The sequence below is a fragment of the Ricinus communis genome, chromosome 9 (assembly GCF_019578655.1).
Source record: "Ricinus communis isolate WT05 ecotype wild-type chromosome 9, ASM1957865v1, whole genome shotgun sequence".
NCBI classification, from domain to species: Eukaryota; Viridiplantae; Streptophyta; class Magnoliopsida; order Malpighiales; family Euphorbiaceae; genus Ricinus; species Ricinus communis.
The window spans coordinates 27,317,521-27,341,375 of record NC_063264.1 but is presented as its reverse complement, the minus strand read 5'-3'; the positions used below and the strand labels follow the sequence as shown (position 1 = coordinate 27,341,375).

At 30.8% G+C, this 23,855-nt stretch overlaps 1 protein-coding gene and 2 long non-coding RNA genes across 3 annotated transcripts; 1 reads left to right on the top strand and 2 right to left on the bottom strand.

Moving 5' to 3' along the window:
* The first annotated feature begins 16,587 nt into the window (after positions 1-16,587).
* On the top strand, positions 16,588-23,301 carry LOC8273574 (probable hexosyltransferase MUCI70). The gene is given in 10 exon segments (XM_048379569.1): positions 16,588-17,196; positions 17,557-17,766; positions 18,064-18,277; positions 19,137-19,246; positions 19,328-19,527; positions 20,893-20,996; positions 21,648-21,835; positions 21,920-22,119; positions 22,912-23,026; positions 23,029-23,301. Coding segments are annotated over 10 exon segments (1,803 nt in total). The 5' UTR covers positions 16,588-16,979; the 3' UTR covers positions 23,274-23,301.
* LOC125371148 lies at positions 17,461-18,166 on the bottom strand. Its single transcript, XR_007217440.1, has 2 exons — positions 18,038-18,166; positions 17,461-17,791 (listed from the first exon to the last, which is right to left on the bottom strand). It is a non-coding gene; the product is annotated as an uncharacterized LOC125371148 (long non-coding RNA).
* On the bottom strand, positions 22,236-23,022 carry LOC112536708. Its single transcript, XR_003080678.2, has 2 exons — positions 22,894-23,022; positions 22,236-22,825 (listed from the first exon to the last, which is right to left on the bottom strand). It is a non-coding gene; the product is annotated as an uncharacterized LOC112536708 (long non-coding RNA).
* Positions 23,302-23,855: the final 554 nt, after the last annotated feature.

The following is a 23,855-nucleotide window of genomic DNA, read 5'->3' as shown; positions in this document are numbered from 1 at the left end:
GGTTGAATCTTGGTTAATCTAATTAATTAAGTGTTGATGACATCATTCTCCTTCACACACACATATATATATGTACACATGGGATTTAACCTAATCTTATAACAAACAAGTAAGTTGAGCCTTAATTGGATTTATTTAGACTAAATTAACTTAATTAATATATAACTATAGTTATAAGGTCATTATAGTCGAAAATCAAGACTCATATTCTTGCTCCTACTAACTACTACCTACTCTAGCCCCTAATCGTGTACCTCTTGCTTTAGCTTATTACTATCATTTATCGCTTTTGATCGCTCTGAGGCTCGCTTTCTAGGCATGCCTACACTCTAGCTTGCTTCTTACTCACCTACGAAAACAATGCTAGACTCAACTTCCATACCTACCTCTCCACTTGTGCTTACTTTCACCAACCGGTCTTCCTTTAGTCCTCTCCTACTCTATGCCTCAGCTTGGCTCTAGCTTTGTCCAGATCTCTATTTCTAAGAATATTTTTAATTAAGAAAGAAAAATTTATTAAACTACAAGAAATAATTGATATTTTTAACTCGTAATAATTATAGGTCCCATATAATAATAATAATAAATGCAAACACATTTCTATTATAAACGTGAAATTTTAATAAATAAACTAATAAAAATAAAAAAAATTAAAAATTTAATAGAAAATAGAAATTAATTTCTAAGAAGTTACATAAAAAAATTCGGCCAAATGTATATTTATTTATAAAAATTAGTAATTAATTATATTTAAATAAGATCTATAATTATTAAATAATTAGAAATCATATTACCACTTACTTTTAGGACATGCTTACATGGTCAAGGTACAGATGAACTGGGACTAGCCCGCTTCCATTACACCAGAGAGGAGTCCTAAAATATTTAAAATACTTTATATATTAACTCATTAAACAAATTAATACATTTATTTTTGTTTCCTAGTTATTTAATTTTGTATTAAATAAAAATTAAACTTAATTATTAATTAAAATAATTTAATATTACTTTTAGTTTGGTTAGGTTTAAAACTATAAGATAATGAAATAGTCAAACGTAATTCAAAATTTGACTTCTCTATGACATATATATATATATATATATATATATATATATATATATAATTAAAATAATTTATATTACTTTTAGTTTGGTTAGGTTTAAAACTATAAGATAATGAAATAGTCAAACGTAATTCAAAATTTGACTTCTCCATGACATATATATATTATATTAAATATACTTACTGTCATTTATATTGAATGTCCACCTACTAACTCCAAACTATGTGATAGAAATGGAAGTGATTAGTTCATCAAAAGGAGATATCCTTAGGAAAGTGACATTTAAACAAAATTAATTGTACTAGTATTAGTTATTATATTTATATTTAATTAATTTTTAATTATAAATAATTAATATTAATTAATTAATTAGTCAATAATTAACATCACATATAATTATGTAATTAACTTTATATATAAATACTATGATAGACTTAAAAGGTACATCTCAATTTAATGATCCATTCTAAATAGGTGTTTGGTTTAGAAGTTTGATACAACTGATAGTTGTTTCTCACTGAACATCTATATTAAAACGTTTGGTAAAGACTTAAGAAACAACAGCTGGTAGTTAATTTAGTTCTAATCAGCTCTGTTTTAAAGCTTTTTTTTATCCGTTAATAACTGATTTGGATTTTTATTTATTTGGACACTATTATTTTTATGAAATAATATTATTTTAAAATTATTTTAATAATTAAATAATTATAATATTTAGAAATATGATATTTAAAATTAGAAATTTTATTAGTAGAATACAGATTTAAATTTTACTTTTAAAATAATTTTTATAAATATTTTTAATAATAAATACAATTTAGCTAAAAAATTAACTCTAAGTTTTTTAATTATCATAAATTATTTTAATTAATTTGTATCATTAATATAATATAATAAAATAAAATATATTTAACGATAAATTTTTATACATTCAATAGTCATTTAACATACTAACAGCAACTGCTAATAAAATTTCACCAAACAGTTTAATTTATTAGCCACCAGTTACCAGCTATTAGCCACCAGCTACCAACTAATCAAAATTAGCTGAACCAAACATGCCGTAACTGAATGTCAAAATTAAGTCTAAGTATCTAAATAAGTTAAATAGTATTAGTGTCAAATGTTAATAACTAAGTTTGCAAAATTCCTCACACCAAAGATTTTTCTTGTCATTTTAAGATGAACGTCATAATTTAAATATCACCTAATTATATTTATTTACATCTTTAATCCAAAAAGATATTTACTTAAATCTTCCATAATAAATAAATAAATAAATATTTATATATTATATATTTTAATATTAAATAATTTATACATATGTAATGATTTAAAATTACTGATTATCTAATTTAAAATATTATTTAAAGGCAAAAATTAAATTAACTTGTTATTTAACACAATATATCAATGAGGGAATTAATAGATTAATAAGGAATATTCCACAATACTCATAAATTCACGGCTCATAACATAATGCTTGAGATTCTCCGTGAGACTTAATAGTTGAGTAAGCCAATTAATATTGGCAACCTTTTAAAAGATATACTAAAATCAATAAAATAAATTATTTTTATCTATATAAATTTCTTTAAAAAGTTATTTATTTATTTATTAAATTTATTATTTTGTTATTATTCAGTTATTTTTTTTGGTTACTTTCAATTACTTTTCAGTTGTTTCATTTGCTTTTTGGTTGTTTTAATGAAAGGCAATTGAAAAAATAAAAAATTAATCAAAATTATAATATAAAAAATTCAAAAACTGTAATTTTTATATTGTACACAGTAAAATAAAAAATAAAAAATTATAAATTTAATAAAAATAAAAATTTAGATATATCTAATATTTTTCCATCAGTATTCGGCAAGAGAATTGATATTCAATTTCTTGCTTACCGGCAAAAAGATTTAAACTAAATTAATGGTTGTTTATTATATCAATTAACCAATTAAATATCCGTCCTTCGGACTGAAATATTTTAATATAAATAAAACTGTATTTAATCTGCATATTTGGTATGGAAATAAATTACTTACGTATATTATCAGTTTATATTCGTACCGATCATATATATATATATATTAAAATCATAAATTTATAAATAAAAATATCAAATTAAGCTTTTTTCATGTAATTAAATAAAAAAAAGGTATAAAATTTTCTAATCTGAATGGACAGATGATGAACCAAATTTCTATATCAGTAAAGAGTAGAACCCATATAATGTGAAAATGGGAAATTTGTAATGTCAATATAAACTAAAGAGAAGAGAAATAAAATAATGTTGAAGCATAGAGTGATGCATGGGTTGGTCCATTAAAGATTTGATATATATATATATAATACAAAACCTTGCTTATAACCCAACCACAGCTGTCCATATCTGATATTAGTAATGAATAGTTTATTGATATGATCATGAATACATGAAATTTATGGTATTGTCTTCTCTAATTGAGACAAAGAAACAAAGTATTTGGGACCCATTTGATTTAAGCTTAGCAAACTTCTTTTTAGTTTGGTCCAAATTTTTGTGGGTTGTGTCTCCATAGGTAAAAGCTACTCATCATCATAGCCTCTAACACTTTGTATTTTTGTTACCAACTTTGTTATTCCCATTTTTTTTTTTAAAATTTATGTAAGTCCAATGAAAGGGTCTTATGATATGACTCAGGAGCCATGACTCCCAGTTTAGTAAGCAAATAAGATGCCTTTTGTTTTCACTTGTTTGTTAAAAGATTTAGTATTCTAATACTCTTACTTGATGATATTGTCACTTTCAAATTTATCTTATTCAACTCTTTTATTTTTATTTTATTCTATTAATATTTTAAATTTTTATTTTTAATTTAAATTAAGTAATTTTTTATCAGTAGTTCAAAGATTGAAATTGGAAAAAGTTAATTCACTTGCTCACATTTTAAACTACATGATATTAATTCTCACCAAGAATCTCGAGCATTATGCTATGAGCCATGATGGGTGATGTGGACAAGACTTTACTTAATTATTAATTCTTTCTTTATGGATATATTTACTTTTTTATAAAATAAAAAAGCTAATTATATTTTTATTTTTATTTAAATTTTGAACTAAAATAGTGAATAATATGAAATAATTAAATACGTATAAAATATTTAATATTAAAAAATATATAATATATGTATATATATTATATATTATTATTTATTTATTTATTACAGTGTATATATTTAATAAAAATAACAATTCAATTAAATTTATTGCATTGAAGACATGTTAGATAATACTGACACTATCATTTAGGTCCTCACATTGCAAGTTTGTACACTTATAGAACATGAAATCAAATCTAAATCCTCCCTTTTCTCTCAATTTCTTTTAATAAACTAGCCAATTCCAAAGAAACATTTTGCTATAAAAGTGATTAGCCCATTGAGACATTCTCACTCTTTGCAAGAAGAAAAAAAAAAAAAGAACTAATCATACTTAGCTTGAGGGGCATCCCTTTTTCTTCTATTAAATATATCTTAATATTAGCAATATATATTAATGGAATAATTGCAAATTGTATGGAGGAGAAAAAGAAAAAAGAAAAACCCAAAGTATTAAAAAAAAAAAAAGAGTTTGAAAAAAGAAGGATAACATTTATTATGGATACAATGGCATGTGGTGGGAGGAGTGGCTATTGATGTGAGTAATTAGTTGTTGTGATGGTGGGTCTATGGATTTATACCTCAAAGGTTTTTATTTGACTGTTTGTGAACACATGGGTTTCACTTCAGCTAACATAATGGACCACTTCTCTTCTGTCCCACTATTTGACTATTGTTTTCTCAATTGTCATTTACTTTTCTTCTCTATAATTTTGCTCATCTAATCTAATATATATATATATATATATATATTAAGCTAAAATAAAAAATAATAATTTAACCACAGTTTTCTGTTATTTTTTCAATAAATATGAATTTATAAAAGAATAATTTTTTTTCTTTGAATCTATATTGGAATAATAACAACTTTTTAAATTTTAAATTTTTTATGTAGTTCTTTTATTATTATTTTAATAATTAATTAACATTATTTTATTTATACATAATATTTTTAGTTATATTACAAAATCTTCCTTTAAACTTAATTATTCATTTGATATATTTATTTTTCTTAATTTACTAATTTGAATTCATTAATGAATTTTATATTTTTTTACCTTTTTTTTTTGCTATTACTCATTTAAACTTAAAATTTATATTCATTTATAGCTTTTATTTTTTTATTTTTTAATATTTTTTATTTATTAATTATAGAAAAAATCTAAACATTATATAGTTCTATAATCATTTATAATTTATACCGAGAAACACTTAAAAGAAGAATAGAAATCTATTAAAGCCATTTAAATTTTCTTAAACTTGCATTAACTCTTTTTTCTCTCTCTATATTTCTATACTTCAATTTTTATTTTTATTATTTTATATTATTGAAATTTAATTAGTAATGAATAATTCATGTATATTCTATATTGCCAACAAAATTAGATCTTAATTATAATATTTTTTATTTCTTTATTACATTTCATATATTCTCATATTATTTATTTTAGCTTTTAATAGTCAAATCGATAATTATAAATTAGAAAAACAGAGCCGAATTGGTTAAACGAACTAGAATTGGCTTAGAACCAACAAACTAGTTTAAAATTGACTTTTCGTCAATTGGAATCAGAACTATTAGTTCCAATTTCAACTCGTAAAAAAATAATTTTTTTAATATTTCTTAAAAATTGGTTAGTACTAACTGAAACCGAAACTGCGAATCAAAACCGGCCGGTTCCATTGCCACGACGTTTATATTTATATATATACTAGAATAGTTATTATTTTTATATTTGACATACAAACTAATATAAATAAAAAATATTTAACATATATGCTCTACTAATTATATAGTTTATAGTAGAAATTATAATAATTTAATGAAAAATTATCTAATATAATTGTATCAGATAGAATAAATTTAGCTACAAATATAAATATAAAATTAATTTATAAAAAAAATATATAATTTACTAATAAAATATTTAATTAAATTTTGTATAAAGCACGACTAAATTATAATAATAAATAGAGAAAAATAAAAATAAAAATAAAAAACCTAAAAAACCAATGAGGCAACAACAATATTACAATATGGCATGGACGGACTTTTCATATATATATGCAAAATAGATGATAGATAAATTTATTAATAATAGCTTACTAGTTTTTTAGTTAATTAGATTAATTTAATCATTTATTTACTTAATTTAATAATATATAATATTTATAATCAATATTTCATTTAGAACAAATGTGATTTTAAAAGTTAAATTCTATTAGAATTTTAAAGCAACGATGATAATAATTTTTTTTTAAAAATATTTTAATTATATTTTTAATCGGGAGATGTTATCTACCTTCCCTTTAAAACAATTACCACTCTCACTATCATTAGAAAATTGAATTTTTCCATTATATCTTTCTCACATTTTCTAATAGTTCCACTATAATTAAATATTTGAATTTACACATTACACATTTCTTACTTTCTAATTATGTTCTTACCCATTTAAAATATTTATTAAACTTGAATATTTTCTTTAATAAATTGAAGCATCATTCAAAAAATTAACATTTATATATATAATTAAATTAATATAAAGAAGGTCTAAAATAAATTATATTCAAATGACTAAATATAAAATTGTCATAGATCTTCTTAAGAAAACATTAACACTACATAGAATAATCACAATTAAGCATGATATTCATAAAACAATCTAAATCAACTACTCATTTTTCTTGCAAAGTAGAAAAATAAAATAATGTATATAATTACTTTGAAAGGTTAATCAAGATTGAAATTGTCAATCCCATAGTTAATTTGAAAGCATCAGATACTTTTCTTTTTATTATCTCATAAATTACAAATATAGTTATTTAAGCACCAAATAATGAAGATTGTCCATGGCTTTTTGTATCTATATGATGCTGAAGTTCATCAGTATTGTACATTTCTATTTTTTTGTTCTTTTTTTTAAGAGCAGAATGATGATAAGAAAAAGAAAAAGTGAATGAAATTTGGAAAGGTTTGGAAGTGTATAGGTATCATGGACTGGTTAGAAGCTTGAAACTCAAAAAGGGTATAATGAAAAAATTTAATGTATTAATGATAGTGAGAATGCTAATTGTTTCAAAAGGGGTGTCAATACCATCCACTTCTAATATTATACTAATTAATTATTTTTTTTAATTACATAATAAATTCTTAATTCTAAAAATAGCATATTTAATTATAGACATATCCTTAAATTTTTGACTGAATTTCAATTAAGCCCTTAAATTTTAAGTTGGAACAATTAAGCCTTTAAACTAAATAATACAAAATAATTAAGCCCTTTATGCAACTCTTTGATAATTATACTTCAAATTTGTAAAAACACTTAAATATATTTTGAAATTAGTTCCAATATGAAATTTAATAAGCTTAAAATAACAATTTTAAGGCTCTTTTTTTCAAGGTCAATATTCAGATTTCAAATCAAAGAAATCAAATTTGCAAGGGCTTGATATCTACTTACCAAAGTGGCCTTTAGTTATGCTCAACCAGCTCCACAAAATATCTACCTTACCTTTTTCAACACTTAGTTTATAAATTTCACTTAGAATTTAATAAAATAATAAGCCTTTATGCTCTCCTATCACACAGCCCCCAAATGATTGCAAATTATGCTTTTAAACTCAATCTTACATTCCTATCTCAATAACCATGATAAAGCAAATTTTTAGGGCAAATTTTAAAAAATTATTGGGAATTACAAATGAAGTATTTGAGGCCCATCTTTTGTATACTTCTAGATATTTAAGTCTATAATATGCAAAAAAAAATTTACTTCAATTGGATAACTATAGAAGGAGTTAAGCATAATTTAACATGACCAACTCAAACTATCTTGATAAAATGAGCAATAAACTCTTTGGTTTGCTTCCATAAAGATAGAGACAAAATTAGTACAAACATAAAAATATAAAATCATAAAGGATTGTTAAAATCTCCTACTCATGAAGCCATGCCTAATTTGAAGTTTTCTAGTTCAAGATATGAAATAAATACAGAGGCTGAAAAATGAGAAAAATTCAACCCGAGAATACAGCTCACCAATCGTAACTCAAATCAATCAAAACTCTTAAAATACTTACTAAATAAATCTTTACAGCCTTTCTAGATGAAGATTACGGCCAATAAAATGCTTAAACCTTGAAATTCCTCTTGGCAAAAAAATTAGACTAGGTTGTTTAATCAGGGAACTCTCTCAATTCCTTTCTTTTCTTTTCTTATGTTAGGTGTGTGTGTGTAAACATAAATGTATATGGAAGCTTAGGAGTACAGAGTGGATGATTCTAGACATGCTTTAGGATAAGATTAATTATAAAATATTCCCTTAGGCCCTTAATAAATTGTTTATATTACTTATGAACCCTCTAACTTTTATTCTTTCATCCTAATTCAATCCACCATCTTTCTTTCACTTCAATTAAGTCCCACTATTATTTATTATTAAACACACTTAAGTACTACCTTAATTCAACTAAGACACAATATGAAAATGTAATGCTAAAAGGATGAATACATACTTAGAGTACGGATGTGACAATTAATTCAATTAACTAAAAAATCAATAAAGTCATTTTAATAAATATGTTTGTCCTCCCCCTTCACATTTTTATATATGTTATAACATGTGCATTATTTTATTTTTATTTTTATTTTTATATATTTAATTTATTATTTTATTTTCATGTTTCTTTGAACTTAATGGATTAATAAATATTTAGTAGAGTGTATTTGATCATTAAAATAAATTTAAAAACTTGAATATCATTAATTGAAACTATGAGAAATAACAGTTTTTGCACCCTCAAATTATAATATATTATATATTATTATTAAGAAATTGGATTAGTATAGTAAAATTTGTTTTTTTAAGAGTGTAGAAGTAATTTTAACTATTGCAAAATATCCACTCAAGTCCGTTACACTCTCTCCCTAACACTAGTCGCCACCTCTCTTTCTCCGTATGCTTCCTTACTGTCCAACCACCATTCGACGCTAAACCCCTGCCAGGTGACCTTCTTGACGTTACTAGCCTCCCGCTATATGTAGGTCTTATTGGTAATGGCCAACAAATGACAGAATAAGAAAGATTAGATTCTGATAATCAAAATTTCAAGATGTTGAATCTCCTTCATTTGGTGATGGTAACGACTAAAACTGGTAGCATTCATCTAGTCCCCTATTTGGACGGAAATAGTAAGTCGTACTTTGGCTGGAAACGACAATGAGATAAGGAGATGACTCAAAAACTGTTGAAAGCAAGAAGAAGGAAAGCATGGCCTCAGACACTGCATAGGCATAAAAGCCTGTGCAGGGCTACTCATCACTGGCCATAGGGAAAGGGAGCAACTATCCCTGTGATGGGGAAATGCCGCTTCAACCTTTCCTAGAGAAGAAAGGGACGTTGGACAGAGATATCAAAGGACCAAGTAGATTAGGCTACTGTTGTATATGTGTATATAAATACCAGAACAATCAAATTGTAAAGATCAGAATCAATAGTATACAGATTATATTCAATTCATCATCTCTAAAATTCTACATGGTATCAGAGCAAGTTTTAACCTGAACTCATCATTTACCCATTTTTTCTTCTCCTTTTTCCACCCAGCCATGTCTCAAAATGACAAATTAACCAACATTACCCTGAAAGGAAATTCCAACTATTTTGACTGGTCGAAATTAGTGTATATTGGCCTCAGCGGCAGAAGAAAGTTGGGGTTCATCACTGGGACCAAGCAAAAACCAAAACCAGAAAGGCCAGAGGCCCCAACAGAGGAAGAGTTAGAAGAAATGGAGGAGTGGCAAACGACTGACCATTTGGTCATGTCGATGATCACCAACACCATGGAAACACAAATTTCCCGACTCTGCATTTTAATGGAGTCATCAAAAGCTATCTGAAAAAAAATGAAGGGCCTATACGACCATCAACACAACTTTGTCCACATATTCAGACTCAAACAAGAATTATCACAAATCACACAGGGAACAAAAAGTTTCTCACAATATGCAACAGAATACTCACAAGATGGGAAGAGTTGCAGAATTACCTTCCGCCGTCAAACAATCCAAACGAGATACAGAGAAGAGCGGAACAGGATCTGGTATATACTTACCTCATAGGTCTGGACTTAAGCTACGAAGGCTTGAGATCGCAGATCCTCCTCTCATCTGATCTCTCCAAGATAGATGCTGTGTTAGCGAATATCCAGTGCGAGGAGACGAGAAGGAGCACCATGAACACCACCTCTGACATCACAGACAACCGAGCCTACGCTATCAGACAAGAGCAAGCCCACCACAGGGGGGGCCAAGTGCCATCGAGCGATGTGACCACTGCAAAAAGCAGGGCCATCACCGCAATGGCTACTGGCACCTCCACCCTCAGTAAGACTATCTCGAGGGTGAGAGGGCTCTGGAAGCGTGAAGAATGGGAGAGGAGAGAAGAGATTCGGCAGATAGAAGAGAGAAAATGAAGGAATGAGCACAATAGAGAGCGGGTCGACAATATATGACGGATTAGGGTTAATGAAGAATGGGTCGGCTGCTTATAATGGGTCTGAAGGTTATGAGCCAACCCGACCCGACTCCATGACCCGACCCGACTCCAACCTGTCTAATCCGACCCGAATTCCTTCCAGCTCCAATTTTGACCCGACCCAACCCAGACATGAATCCGACCCGGTAATATCACTCCAACTCAATCAATTACTGTCTTGAATCCAAGCTCTGGTTCAAAATCAACAGCCCAGTAGGTTAGGTTCGGTATCTAATTCATTTAATTATGTACCAACAAAATTAAAAAAAATGCTCCAATGATTGGATTATTGATTCCGGTGCCTCTGATCACATGACATGGGACTCAACGAAATTGTAAAATTTCTATCCTGCAAAAAATTTTCAACATGTAACAGTTGCCAACGAGAACAAAACTCCAATCCAGGGTAGTGGTACCACTACATTACTTAACAAAAATCTAAAAAATGTCTTATTTCTTCCTGATTTTAAATCCAATTTATTATCAGTTGGTCGAATAACTGATGATTTAAACTACAATGTTATTTTTTCACCATCTTCTGTAATGTTTCAGGATCGCACTACAGGAACGATGATTGGTGAAGGATATTATGACAATGGTCTATACTATCTTAAGAACTCCACCAATCGCTATTTTGTATCAGCAAAAGCGGTCGATCGGGCATGTTATTGCATTTACGCTTTGGACATCCGTCTGACTCTGTCTTAAATAAATTATTTTATTATAATTAAATTCCAGTTAATGTGCGATTTGTAAATTTTTCAAACACATTCGTCTCCATTTTCCCCTCTCCTCTCGCACATCTGAAAACAATTTGAATTAATTCACTCTGACGTTTGGGGTCCTGCACCTGTTACTTCTTATAATTATTTTCGGTACTTTGTCACCTTTATTAACGACTACACTCGCACCACTTGGGTCTATTTGTTAAAAGGAAAAAAATGAGGTTTTCTCATGCTTCCAAGAATTTTTTTAACTTTATTAAAACTCAATACACCGGTAGCATTAAAATTCTTCGTTCTGACAGTGGTACAGAATATATAAATCAAAACTTTACAACCTTTTTTAAAAAGGAAGGCATTCTTCATCAGACTACCTGTATTAATACCCCAGAACAAAATGGGGTCTCTGAAAGAAAAAATAGATATCTTCTTGAAGTCACTCGCACACTGCCTTTTCAAAACAATATCCCTTCTATTTTTTGGTCAGATGCTCTCCTTACTGCCACATACCTTATCAATTGCCTTCCAAGTGTCAAATTATACAATCTCAGCCCTTTAGATATTCTCAAAGGCAGAAAAATTAAGTTAGGGCACATTCGAGTTTTTGGCTGCACTGCTTTTGTTCATATTAAGCATCTTCACAAATTTGAAAAAAGCTCCGCCAAAACCTTATTTTTAGGTTACTCCATAGGCAAAAAGGGATACAAATGCTATGATCCCCTCACACACAAAGTATATATTTTTAGGGATGTCTCATTTTTAGAACAAGAACTGTATTACAAACCGCATGATTTTCATAATGCTCATCTTAACCACGCTCATGGGCCACACATATTATTATTTCTGCATAATCCTGTTTTTTTATAATAGCAGTCCAGTCAGGACGCTCACTCAGAGGGGGAGCATCATCTCAACTTAAGGCTAATCCCTTCAGGGGGAGAAAATATCACAAGCAGCAAAGAAATCGAACCTTCACAGGAAGAGATTGCCTTAAGAAGATCCACTGGAATAATTAGGCCTTCTATCAGATTAAAGGATTATGTATCCCATAAGGTATCGTATCCAATTCGCAATTTCATTACTTATGATCACATGTCTCATAAATATCAAGCCTATCTAGGAAACATCACGGCACACACAGAACCCACATTGTTCTACGATGCCAACACTAATCCAAAATGGTGTAAGGCCATGGAGGAAGAACTGCTTGCCTTAGAAAAAAATAACACTTGGGAAATTGTTTCCTTACCACCAAACAAAAAACCTGTAGGGTGTAAATGGGTATACAAAATCAAATTTAATTGTGACAGATCGATCGAGCGATATAAGGCCAGATTAGTAGCTAAAGGATTTACACAAACCTATGGCATCGACTACCAAGAGACATTTGCACCAGTAGCAAAAATGAACACTGTTCGTATTTTATTATCTGTTGCTACTAACTCAGGATGGAGTCTATTTCAAATGGACGTCAAAAACGCCTTTCTTTAAGGAACTCTAGAAGAAGAAGTCTGTATGACCCTTCCTCCAGGCCACAAGTCCACATCAAACCTGTCATTGGTATGTAAGCTAAACAAGGCAATTTATGGTCTAAAGCAGTCTCAAAGAGCATGATATGCCAAGCTAAGCTTTTTCCTTCTAAATATTAATTTCAGTAAATGTACTTCAGATTCCTCTATGCTTGCAAAACACAATCACTCATGCACTATTATTATTTTAGTATATGTTGATGATATCATCATAACTGGTAACAATAATGAAGAAATTGAAAAGGTTAAGCAAAAGTTAAAAAGGAAATTTGATATTAAGGATCTAGGTCAGCTATCATATTTTCTTGGAATAGAAATAGCCATATCACAAAAGGGCTTATTTCTATCTTAAAGAAAGTATGTGGTCGACCCCTTAAAAGAAACTGGTAAACTAGAAGCTAAGCCTACGACCACTCTAAAGGAAACTAATGTCTAACTCAATTTGGAAGATGGAGATCCATTAGATAACATAGGGCATTATCAACGCCTAGTAGGAAAGTTAATTTATCTAACTGTCACTAGACCTGATATCTCCTATGCCGTAAGTATGGTAAGCCAGTTTATGCATACTCCTCGCACCAGTTATCAAGAAGCCATTATCTCAAGGGAGCCCCGAGACAAGGAATCTGGATGAACAAAAATAATTCTAATACCATAATTAGCTACTCTGATGCAGATTGGGCAGGAAGCAGTGACATAAAGTCAACAACAGGTTTTTGCACATTCGTAGGAGGAAATCTAGTAACATGGAAAAGTAAAAAAGCAAAGCGTAGTGGCAAGATCAAGTGCAGAGGCAGTATATAGAGCCATGGCATCCACATCAAGCGAATTCACTTGGATCAAACAAGTGCTCCTTGACATGAAAATAGATTGCAAAGGACCTATGCTAATGTACTGTGACAATCAGGCGGCATGACATATCGCATCCAACCCAGTGTTCCATGAACATACCAAACACATTGAGGTGGATTTCCACTTCATCCGAGAGAAGGTACAGTTAGGCGAAATTAAAACTCCATTCGTCAGAAGCCATGATCAGTTGGACAATATATTTACTAAAGCTCTCAATAAAAGTAGTTACCAAACCATTCTCAGCAAGATGGGTTCAATCAACCTCTACGAACCCAACTTGAGGGGGAGTGTTGAAAGCAGTAAGAAGGAAAGCATGGTCTCAGACATTGCACAGGCATAAAAGCCTATACTGGGCTATCCATCACTGGCCATAGGGAAAGGGAGCAACCATCCCTGTGACAGGGAAAGACCGCTTCAACCTTTCCCAGAGAAGAAAGGGGCGTTGGACAGAGATATCAAGGCAACCAAGTAGATTAGGCTACTGTTGTATATGTGTATATAAATACCAGAACAATCAAATTGTAAAGATCAGAATCAATAATATACAGATTACATTCAATTCATCATCTCTGAAATTCTACAAAAACAAAAGAAAATGTAAGAATGTTGAAAGATAAAATTATAAAACAAAGAGTGCATAAAACAGTAATATTTTTTTAAAAAATCGTAATGCAATTTAATTTTCTCTATAAAAAAATAATGATTACTGAAAGCTATCTTCCATAACAACTCTTTCTCTCGCGCCAAAAGAACTCCAAATCCTTAATAAATAGACACAAAAGTCGTGCTTTTCATTATTAAATCATTAAGCATCAATGTATTTTTACCATTTTGATTCCCTAAAAAGTTCATTCTAATTTTCATTGAAGCCTATAAAATCCATAAGTCCAAAATTAGGGTCACTTCTTATTTGTCTTAAATATCTTAATTTTCTCAAATGGAGAACTTATATTAATATTTAAGCCTTCAATTAGATAAAATTCAAAAGATTCTTATTTACACATCTTACAAAGTTTATGACTCCGGAAAAAAGAAAAAAAAAGGTTCTAAAAACATATGCTACACTTTCACATGTTAAGCTCATTGCACACTAAGGACAATATTGATATAAGTATTTAGCAAATTAGGATGGTAATGACTCTTAGTTGTACTCTAGCTATAAACTTTTTTCTTTATTATTATTATTAGAGATACTTTAGAGTAAAAGTTTAAATGTTAGAAAAATATTTAACAAATTAGGATGGCAATCTATACTGAATTTACCTAAGATTATTTTCATTGTTTTATTGGAATTATAAATAATAAACAATTAAAAACATATACTAAGAATATTATCTTGTAGTTCCTTCTTTCCTAAATCAATGTCATTGCTTATGAAGCATTTATGAGAGCTGCCTGAACTAATAAACTGAGAAGGGTCTTTTTCAAAATGCTTATACTATACTTATGGATACTTGTATGACTTATATATGACTATAAAGTGAATTTACCAACTTATATATAGCATAATTTAAGATCCTAGTTTTGTATATGAACAATGATGTTTTTATATATCAGCAATCACATTCTTCTTGCTTGCACTTCTTTTCTCCCTGATTCGTGTGCCTTAATTGAGCATAACTCTACTTTTTGGTTTAACAAATAGGTTTGAATGAGATGTTCCTAACTGTAAAATCAGGCTTAGATTTTATAAAAATAAAAAAAAGAATAAAAAAAAGGAATATTCGAGTGTCTTTAGATAAAATTAGCTTGATATCTCTTAAGAGTGAAATGAGGATTCTTAATTATAAGGACGCATGTTAAGGCATGCAGCCTGCAGTGTGCTGCAACACTATCTTGTTTGAAGAGTGCTAATAATAGTTTGAACCTTCTAATCTTCTAATCTTTAAAGCTCTTTTTCCACCTCAAGATCCATTATTTTTCCGTTAGTTTAGATTATTGTTCCATTTTTTTGCAAATATTTATAATAATTTAATTTGCCAAAACCATTATAAAAAGAAACTAGTCTTCATCAAATAACTGAAATCAATTTATATCTCCAAGTTAGAGCAAAGGATTCAATCTTATTAAGCCTAGCACGAAACATAACAAATTTCCAACATTATAAACTTCCATTTATCCTTCTTTACTTTCAAATCAATAGAATTATACTTAATGATTACAAAACCATTTTAAATTAAAGAAGCTATACACTGTAAATCGTAACTCACATCTTTCGCTCGGTTAGCCCTAACAGAGATGTCCATGATTTTGTATTATCTTCTTCCATTTGCAAGAGCGATAATGGATAATGAATCAGGATTGTGTGTGCTTTAATATCAATTATAGGCACATCAAAAACTCTAGATTTTTCATAACCGGAAGTCTTAGGACGACCAGTTAAAGAATAAAGATTTTTTCTCGCACTCATTGAACTCATAATTTTAGAAAACAATTGCCGATGGAAGCTGAGGTAAGAGTTTAAATAAACATGGCACCATTTAATTTTTTTTTTTCCTTTTACTATTTGCATTTTGGCACTTTTTAAGCAAGAAATCGCTTGCTAAAATGCACCTAGACAAAGTTAGAGAAAATGCTTCATTAGTTAATCAATTGTTTACTTAGGAGAAATTTGGAAACTTATAGGTATTAGAAATATATTGTTTAGATAAATATTAGTTTAGTATATTAGTTTTAATAAGTTATATATTCCAAAACATAATAGTGCAACACAGTTCAATAAAAAAGCTTATAATAAGAGTAATGATCTAATTCTTGACAAGAAAAAAGGTTGATCACAAAAAGGTTTCTAAATGGCAAACTAACTAAAAGAACAAATTATATAAAACAATTTACTAATAATAACAAGAATAAAAGGAATCCTGTCATGCTACAAACTTCTCTCTTTCTTTCTTTGCGGGGAAACAATAAGAAAACTCCAATCTAATCGATCCAAAGAGAGAGGGAAGGAACAGAAAGCGGGCAGTTGTGAATCTTTGAATTGAAAGCCATTTTGGATTCGGCATTTGGTTTTGTTCAGTTCTTTAATATTTTGAGAAGTGATTCTTGAAAAGGGACAAGAAAGAAAGAAAGAAAGACACGAACGAAGGAGGGAGATGAAAACAAGTGCTGTGGTGGGTTTGAAAAAACAATGATAGGAGGGTTGTCATTGGGTCAAAGAGGAGGAGGAGGTAGCTGTGGTATTTCAAGAAAACCATCTTCGAAAATGTTGGTGAGGGATAAAGATAAAGACCATTTTATCCCTTTTATTTGCTGCCGTTACCTGGGTCGGAAAAGGGTTGCTATGGTGCTTTTGGTCACCTTTGCTCTTCTTGTTTTCATTTGGGGTTCTTTTCCTGTTAGTAAAGGTTTCTTCTTTTTACGCTTCTTTGTTTTAATTCACTTTCCATTTGTTCTAAATGTGGTTAATCCTTGAAGAATGTGGCAATTAGTTCCAAATGTAGTTAATTTTGAGAATTGTTGCTATTTGTTCCACATGTAGTTAATTTTTTTTAAAGAGTATGGCCATTTGTTCCAAATGTAGTTAAGAAAAAAGAAATCTTGATTGAATTATAAGTGGATATAATTAGTTGGTTAGCAGAATTAAAGACAGTTGTTTATGAGCTTCGACCTAAATGAAAGAAAAGATGCCATCAATTGATTACCAGTTCATTGTTTTGCTGCTTGATACAATATATTGATGTCCATTTTGTATGGTGGTGCACCAGAAAGCTCTAGTTCAAACTTGAAGAGCCGTTCAACTCTCGCTTTGGAAATGGATCCTTCTCACACTGGAGAAAGAAATGGCAGGATTAGAGCTCCTTCTCCTCCTCCCCATCGAATTAGTGAGGGCAGTGGTGGTTCATCAGACCATCCATGCCGCAAGTTTTCCCTCCCACCTCCTCCTCCACCCAGTAGAAAACGGCTTGGACCACGCCGTAAGTTTTGAGTTGCTACTGGTCTCTGCATGGGTAGTTGGAATGAATAACTTTATGAACTTTCTAATAACATATTTCAATAGCTAAATATAATTTTAAATATAAAGATGGTAAAAATCTTCAAGTTTATATGTTGCTCTCATTATCGCACGAACAACTGACTTTTATGTTTCTTTTTAATAAGATAAATTCTTGATATAAACTCTATCAAAAATCATAATTTTGATAAAATTTCTTCATTTAACATGAATCCTGTTTGCATAATACTGACCTTTTTCTTGTTTGCTTGTCATTCAGCGTGTTCGGTATGTTATCTCCCTGCAGAGCAAGCCAGAGCCAGAATGCCTAGTTCTCCATCAGTATCACCAGTGCTTCACAACCTGACATATGTTGTTGATGCAAATCCAGTGAAAACTGAACCACATGGAGGTTCTGACTTTGGTGGATATCCTTCTTTAGAACAGAGGAATGTTTCTTTTGACATACAAGAGTCAATGACAGTGCACTGTGGGTATGTATCATCTCTGTGAATTTTGGTTCTGTAACATACAAACATTGAAGATTTCCTAAATGAATTATAGATGATTTTGTTGTCTACTAACCTCTAGTATTTGTTTATTTGAGTTGTTTGTGTCAAAAGATGGGGATAGGAGAGAGGGATGAGGTTGGGAGAGGCCTGAGAGGAAGAGCAGGCAATTGTTTGGACCTTTGTCCATGGGAGATTGGGGAGACAAGCTATGAGAGGTGTAAGGTGGAATGTGGAGGGGGTTGGGTAAGTATATGATGATGGTGAATGGATGTGAGTAAATAAGTAAAGTATGCAAACGTGAGGGAATGCAGATAGGTAAATTACATCAAAGCTTGCTAATAATTTTTGAGGGATGGTGCATATCTGTGTGTGTGTGTGTGTGTGAGAGAGAGAGAGAGAGAGAGAGAGAAGGTCGGATTTCCTAGGTTCATTGTAAGAATCCATAATGGGTATTTATTGGGGAATATGACTGTACAAGAGCCATTCATTAATTGATATTTTGCAATAGTCAGAACTAAAGAATTTTGTATATAAATGAAGTAAGGACCGGGCCTACTGCCTCTTTAGATATATTAATGGACTGCATCAAGTGCATTAAGAAAGATGTGAAGGTATATGTCCTTCCTTGACTGACCTTGGTCTGAAGACACCAAACAAAATCAACTCTGCCATAACCACTTTGATTATCCTTTTTCTCACTAATGTCTATTTATCTTTGTATGGGAATTTTATTTCAATGTTAATCCCAGAGTTAATGTGTGATCAACATAGTAGCAAGCTCTGGTTATTTGATTTTGTAAATTCATCTGATTTTTCTGCTGATGCATATTCTTTTTATCAGATTTGTCAAAGGAAGTAAACCTGGTTTTCAGACTGGATTTGATATTGATGAAGCTGATCTTAGGGAGATGGAGCAGTTTCATGAAGTCATTATTGCTTCAGCCATATTTGGTATTGTTGTGCATAAGTCAATTTGCTGAATTTTTTTTGTTTTATTCATCCTTCCCTTATTTATTATTGGACTTTCTCCAGGGAACTATGACATAATACAGCAGCCTAAGAACATTGGTGAAGCAGCAACAAAATATGTTCCTTTCTACATGTTTATTGATGAAGATACTGAAGCATATATGAAGAATTCCAATGTCTTGGATAGTAGCATGAAAGTTGGATTATGGAGGATTATTGTTGTTCATAACATTCCATACATGGATTCAAGACGTAATGGAAAGGTCAATTTTCTTTTTTTTGTTGATTTGCCTAATCTAATGCACCTTTTCCAGATTTGTTAGCATCAAAGGCGGGGAAGTAGTTTTAGCACATAGGTTTTTAAAAGTGGATGCTTATTTTTGTTTGTTCATGTTTGTTTATATAGTTGCATGTACTGCTTCTTTCCCTTCAATGCCTTTGGAAGTTATCTCTGATTGTTCACCCTTTATATTGAACACGTCCTTTATATTGAACACATTCTGGAGACTTGAGTCTAAAACAATTATCCGGGGCTCATGTTTCTCTATAGTCTAGAGAGGCACGGAAAGAAATTGTCTAGGACACAAATTTATCAGGCCAGCAGCATTTCCTGATTTTGTGGGAAATGTTTAGTTGTTAACTCTTAAAATCCCTTGGGATATTAAGAAAGGTCATAAAAATAAAGTTCCTGGATATTGTTGCACTAAGCATCAGATGCTGTAGCATTCTTTTATTCTTCCCTTTGGTTATTCCTTATAGAGAGATTGAAGCTACTGGCAGATAGGATAATTTTGCATAATAACCCTCTCGTCGATTATGCGGGTTTATCTTTGACTTCAAGACTTGATATTTGGCCTCATTCATCAGTGGGTTGCAAGATGTAATGTTAATAGGAAGTTGAATGGAGCTTTTGTTAATTTTTAAAGCAATTGAGAAGGGGGCGTGTTCCTGCTTTTATCTACCGTGCATAGTTATTAAATGCACAAGTCACTAAGAGTCTTGGAGCCTAGGCACAAGGGGCAGGGTGCCCCTTTGAGGGGTGAGGTGCAAAAGAAATAAAATTTGCTAAAAAGATCAAAATCAACATTATATTTATAAGACAACTAAAAGTAGTCAGCAATCTTGTTTTTTATTTAAAAAATACATGTTTGTGGAATTATTATTTGTGTAGAATTAGATTCCATATTCGATATCAATTTAATGAGCTAAGAATAGTATAAGAAACACGATTATTAAAATCAGTATTTGAGGTAAAAAGAATTTTCACTCCTATCTCTTATCAATGGAGAGAACAATGTCCAAGTTTTCTCAGAATCTAGTTAAAAAAAAAAAAGAGAAAAGAAGGAGCATTGAAACGAGTAGGTGCACAGAAGAGGAAGAAAATAAAATGTTTGCTTGTAAATTCATTTGTGCTCATAGGTGGGCACAGACAGAATTTTAATTCTCATGAATCCTGGCATAGCAGGAGCTTTTGCTTCAGCTGAAAAACTTTCATTTTGACCTATCATTTGTAGTTATATCTTATCCTAAAATTCATTATTTTTGTTGTGTTAATTCCTAAAACCTGTCCTAAAACCTGTTATGATGGTTCTAAAAATTGAAGGATTACTTTTTCCTGTGTTTTAAAGGTTCCAAAGCTTCTGTTGCATAGGATCTTTCCTAATGTTCGATATTCGGTATGGATTGATGGGAAGCTCCAGCTTGTTGAGGATCCATATAAAGTTCTTGAGAGGTACTTCTCTTTTTATTTTGCTTTAACTAAACAGTCATGAATGATCCATATGTCAGGTGCATGAATCCCCAACTTAAATTAGTTTTTGAATTTCCTGGTTGATTTGCATCAAAACTTTATTGATTCTCAGTATAATATTTGGAGGTTTCCATGATCTTTTAGAACTGCCGTTAGCTTCTTCAGTTCTTTGCTTGACATTGTGAGGTTTTGATTCTAATTACCAACAGAAATTCATATCAAGTAATTAAAAATGCAGAAAGCTTTCATTTTTCTCCTTTTCCTTGTCCATTGGCAGACTTCTTAGGCAGTAACTGCTTAATAGGGGTAGCCACTATCATTCCATAAATCATCATATCCCTACCATAATGTGAATTGAACTTGGAACCTCCAGTTTAAAATTCTAATTCACTTGGGAAATTCCTTTGGGGTTTAAGCATTTATAAGAGAAATAAATGGTTGAGTTGCATGGGACAAGGCAATCTGTTATCATTCTGTTGCTTCATAGTGCATCTGGACATATCAATTCTTAAAGTAGTTTTGGTAGACATTATTCTCATTAATTCTCTTGTACTTTACATGTCTGGAACTTAAAAGATTCATCTCATTGTGATAATATAAATACAATTTGATCCTTATTCTTTTCCTTTCCAGGTTTCTGTGGAGCCAAAATGCTAATTTTGCAATCTCAAGACATTATAGGCGTTTTGATGTTTTTGTAGAGGCTGAAGCTAACAAAGCTGCTGGAAAGTATGACAATGCATCCATTGATTACCATATTAAGTTTTATAAAAAGGAGGGCCTAACACCATATACTCGGGCTAAGCTTCCCATAACCAGTGGTATGTGCATAGTTCCATATATGAAGTTATGTTCTTCATGCTTTATATCTCTGAATTTGTAGCTTAATGACTGAGTTCTTCCAGATGTTCCGGAAGGCTGTGTTATAATTAGAGAACATATTCCTATTACAAATTTATTTACCTGCCTCTGGTTCAACGAAGTCGATCGGTTTACTTCCAGGGATCAATTAAGCTTTTCCACAGTAAGGGATAAAATAATGAAAAAAGTAAATTGGAGTATCAGCATGTTTTTGGATTGTGAGAGGCGCAATTTCGTTATTCAGGTAAACATTTGGTTATTAGTTTCAATTTTATGGGATTATGAATTGCTGAGAGTTTAAACTAGGTATCTTATATGTTGTTCCAGAAAAGTTCTTCAATAGTTGGCATGTGGAATCAATTATAATAGTATAATCTGTTTTTCCTAAGGTTTAATTTTTGATAGCTCAACTCAACTGAATCAAGCATTAGTCCCAAGCTAGTTGGGGTTGGCTACATGGGGGTTCTTTTCTCCAATCCTCATTATTTCGAGCTACATTTTTTGGAAAGATGTAAAGCCATTAGGTCCTCTTGCACCCCCTTTCTCCAAGTTAATTGTCAATTTCTTGTTGAGCTTCTGTAAGCATTTTGACAAGTACCACTTTTGTGTCACAAAAGCATTCTGTAGATTGCTGATTGCCTTCTTCTTTAGTCCATAGTCATGATGAATGCTAGTTCCTTTTACTTTCTTCCCCAGTTTCCAAGCAGTGAATAGTTGGTTGGTTGCACTGTTTGGAGTATCCGATGAAATTGTTTGGTTGTTTCTAATTTCAGCGGAAGCATCCAGACAGGCATCTGTGTGTTTCTTTCTTTTTAATCTTGTCCGAAGTAATTGCTAGATGTTCTATGCATTTCGTGTGTTCATTCTCTATCCTTGTGTATAACGCCTGAAACTAAAAGCCATCTGTGGAATTCTGACAGTGCAGGAAATGGTACTTTTCCTTGATCAGCCTAAAGAAGTTTGTTAGATAATGTGTGTTCAATTTTTAATAAATGATAATTTGTATGTTACACTCTACCTGATCGTTGACGTGCAGAGTTATCACAAAGAGATATTAGACCACCTGCCACCTCCCACTGCCTCTGTAATTCGATGACAACCACCACTCCCCCACCATGATAGTTTTGCTGGAAGGACTCCATTGAAGAATACTTTAGGCATGGGAAAGATAGGAGATCTATTTCAAGGCGCCACCATAAGGTTGCTGCTAGTGATAAATACAAAGAAGCCATTTCATATGCAAGAAATCAATCTAGCTTTTCCTTTGTTTTTAGGCATGTATCTGCGAAAAATATTACAAATGAGAGAAGGATCAAGAGTTGCCCCAAAATTTTGTTTGGAAATTATTCATATCTGTTCATTCTTTTCTACTGCTACTGTAAATACGACAGACCATAATAATTCATGATTACCTTCAATTATTTCATGCCATCTTGACTTTTATTTTCCTGATGCACATTTCTTGAAAAGGGTAATTGGCATGGCATCGGCCATTCCTGACAACCTGAGAAGGCTTTCCACTCTTCTCAGGAATGGCCTACTTGCAAAAATTGTCAGCTGATGATGATTATTTTATTTTGGTGATCCTGACTAGCATTACTCAGGAGATGAAAGAGAAATCAGATTAGCAAAATCTAACAGCTGTAGTAGATGCATCATATGATGACTGGTTTTTCTTTTATGATTTGATATTATAAATAAATATGGCTGTCATTTGGTTGGCATACAACACAAAGCATTTATGCTATGCAGGTTTCAGGTAACAGCAGCATAGTCTTTATTTTATTAGAAATATAGATATTGGAGAAATTCCAGTTATTCTATGGTTAATTACTGTATCATCTTTCAAGTAGATATCATGAATAACATGGTAGCTTAAAAGCACTCCTTATTTTTATTCATGGATCTTGGACTACACAATAAGAATAGTAATTTCTTTATACTCACCCTAAAGGTGAAAGCTCACATTGTATGAGGAGG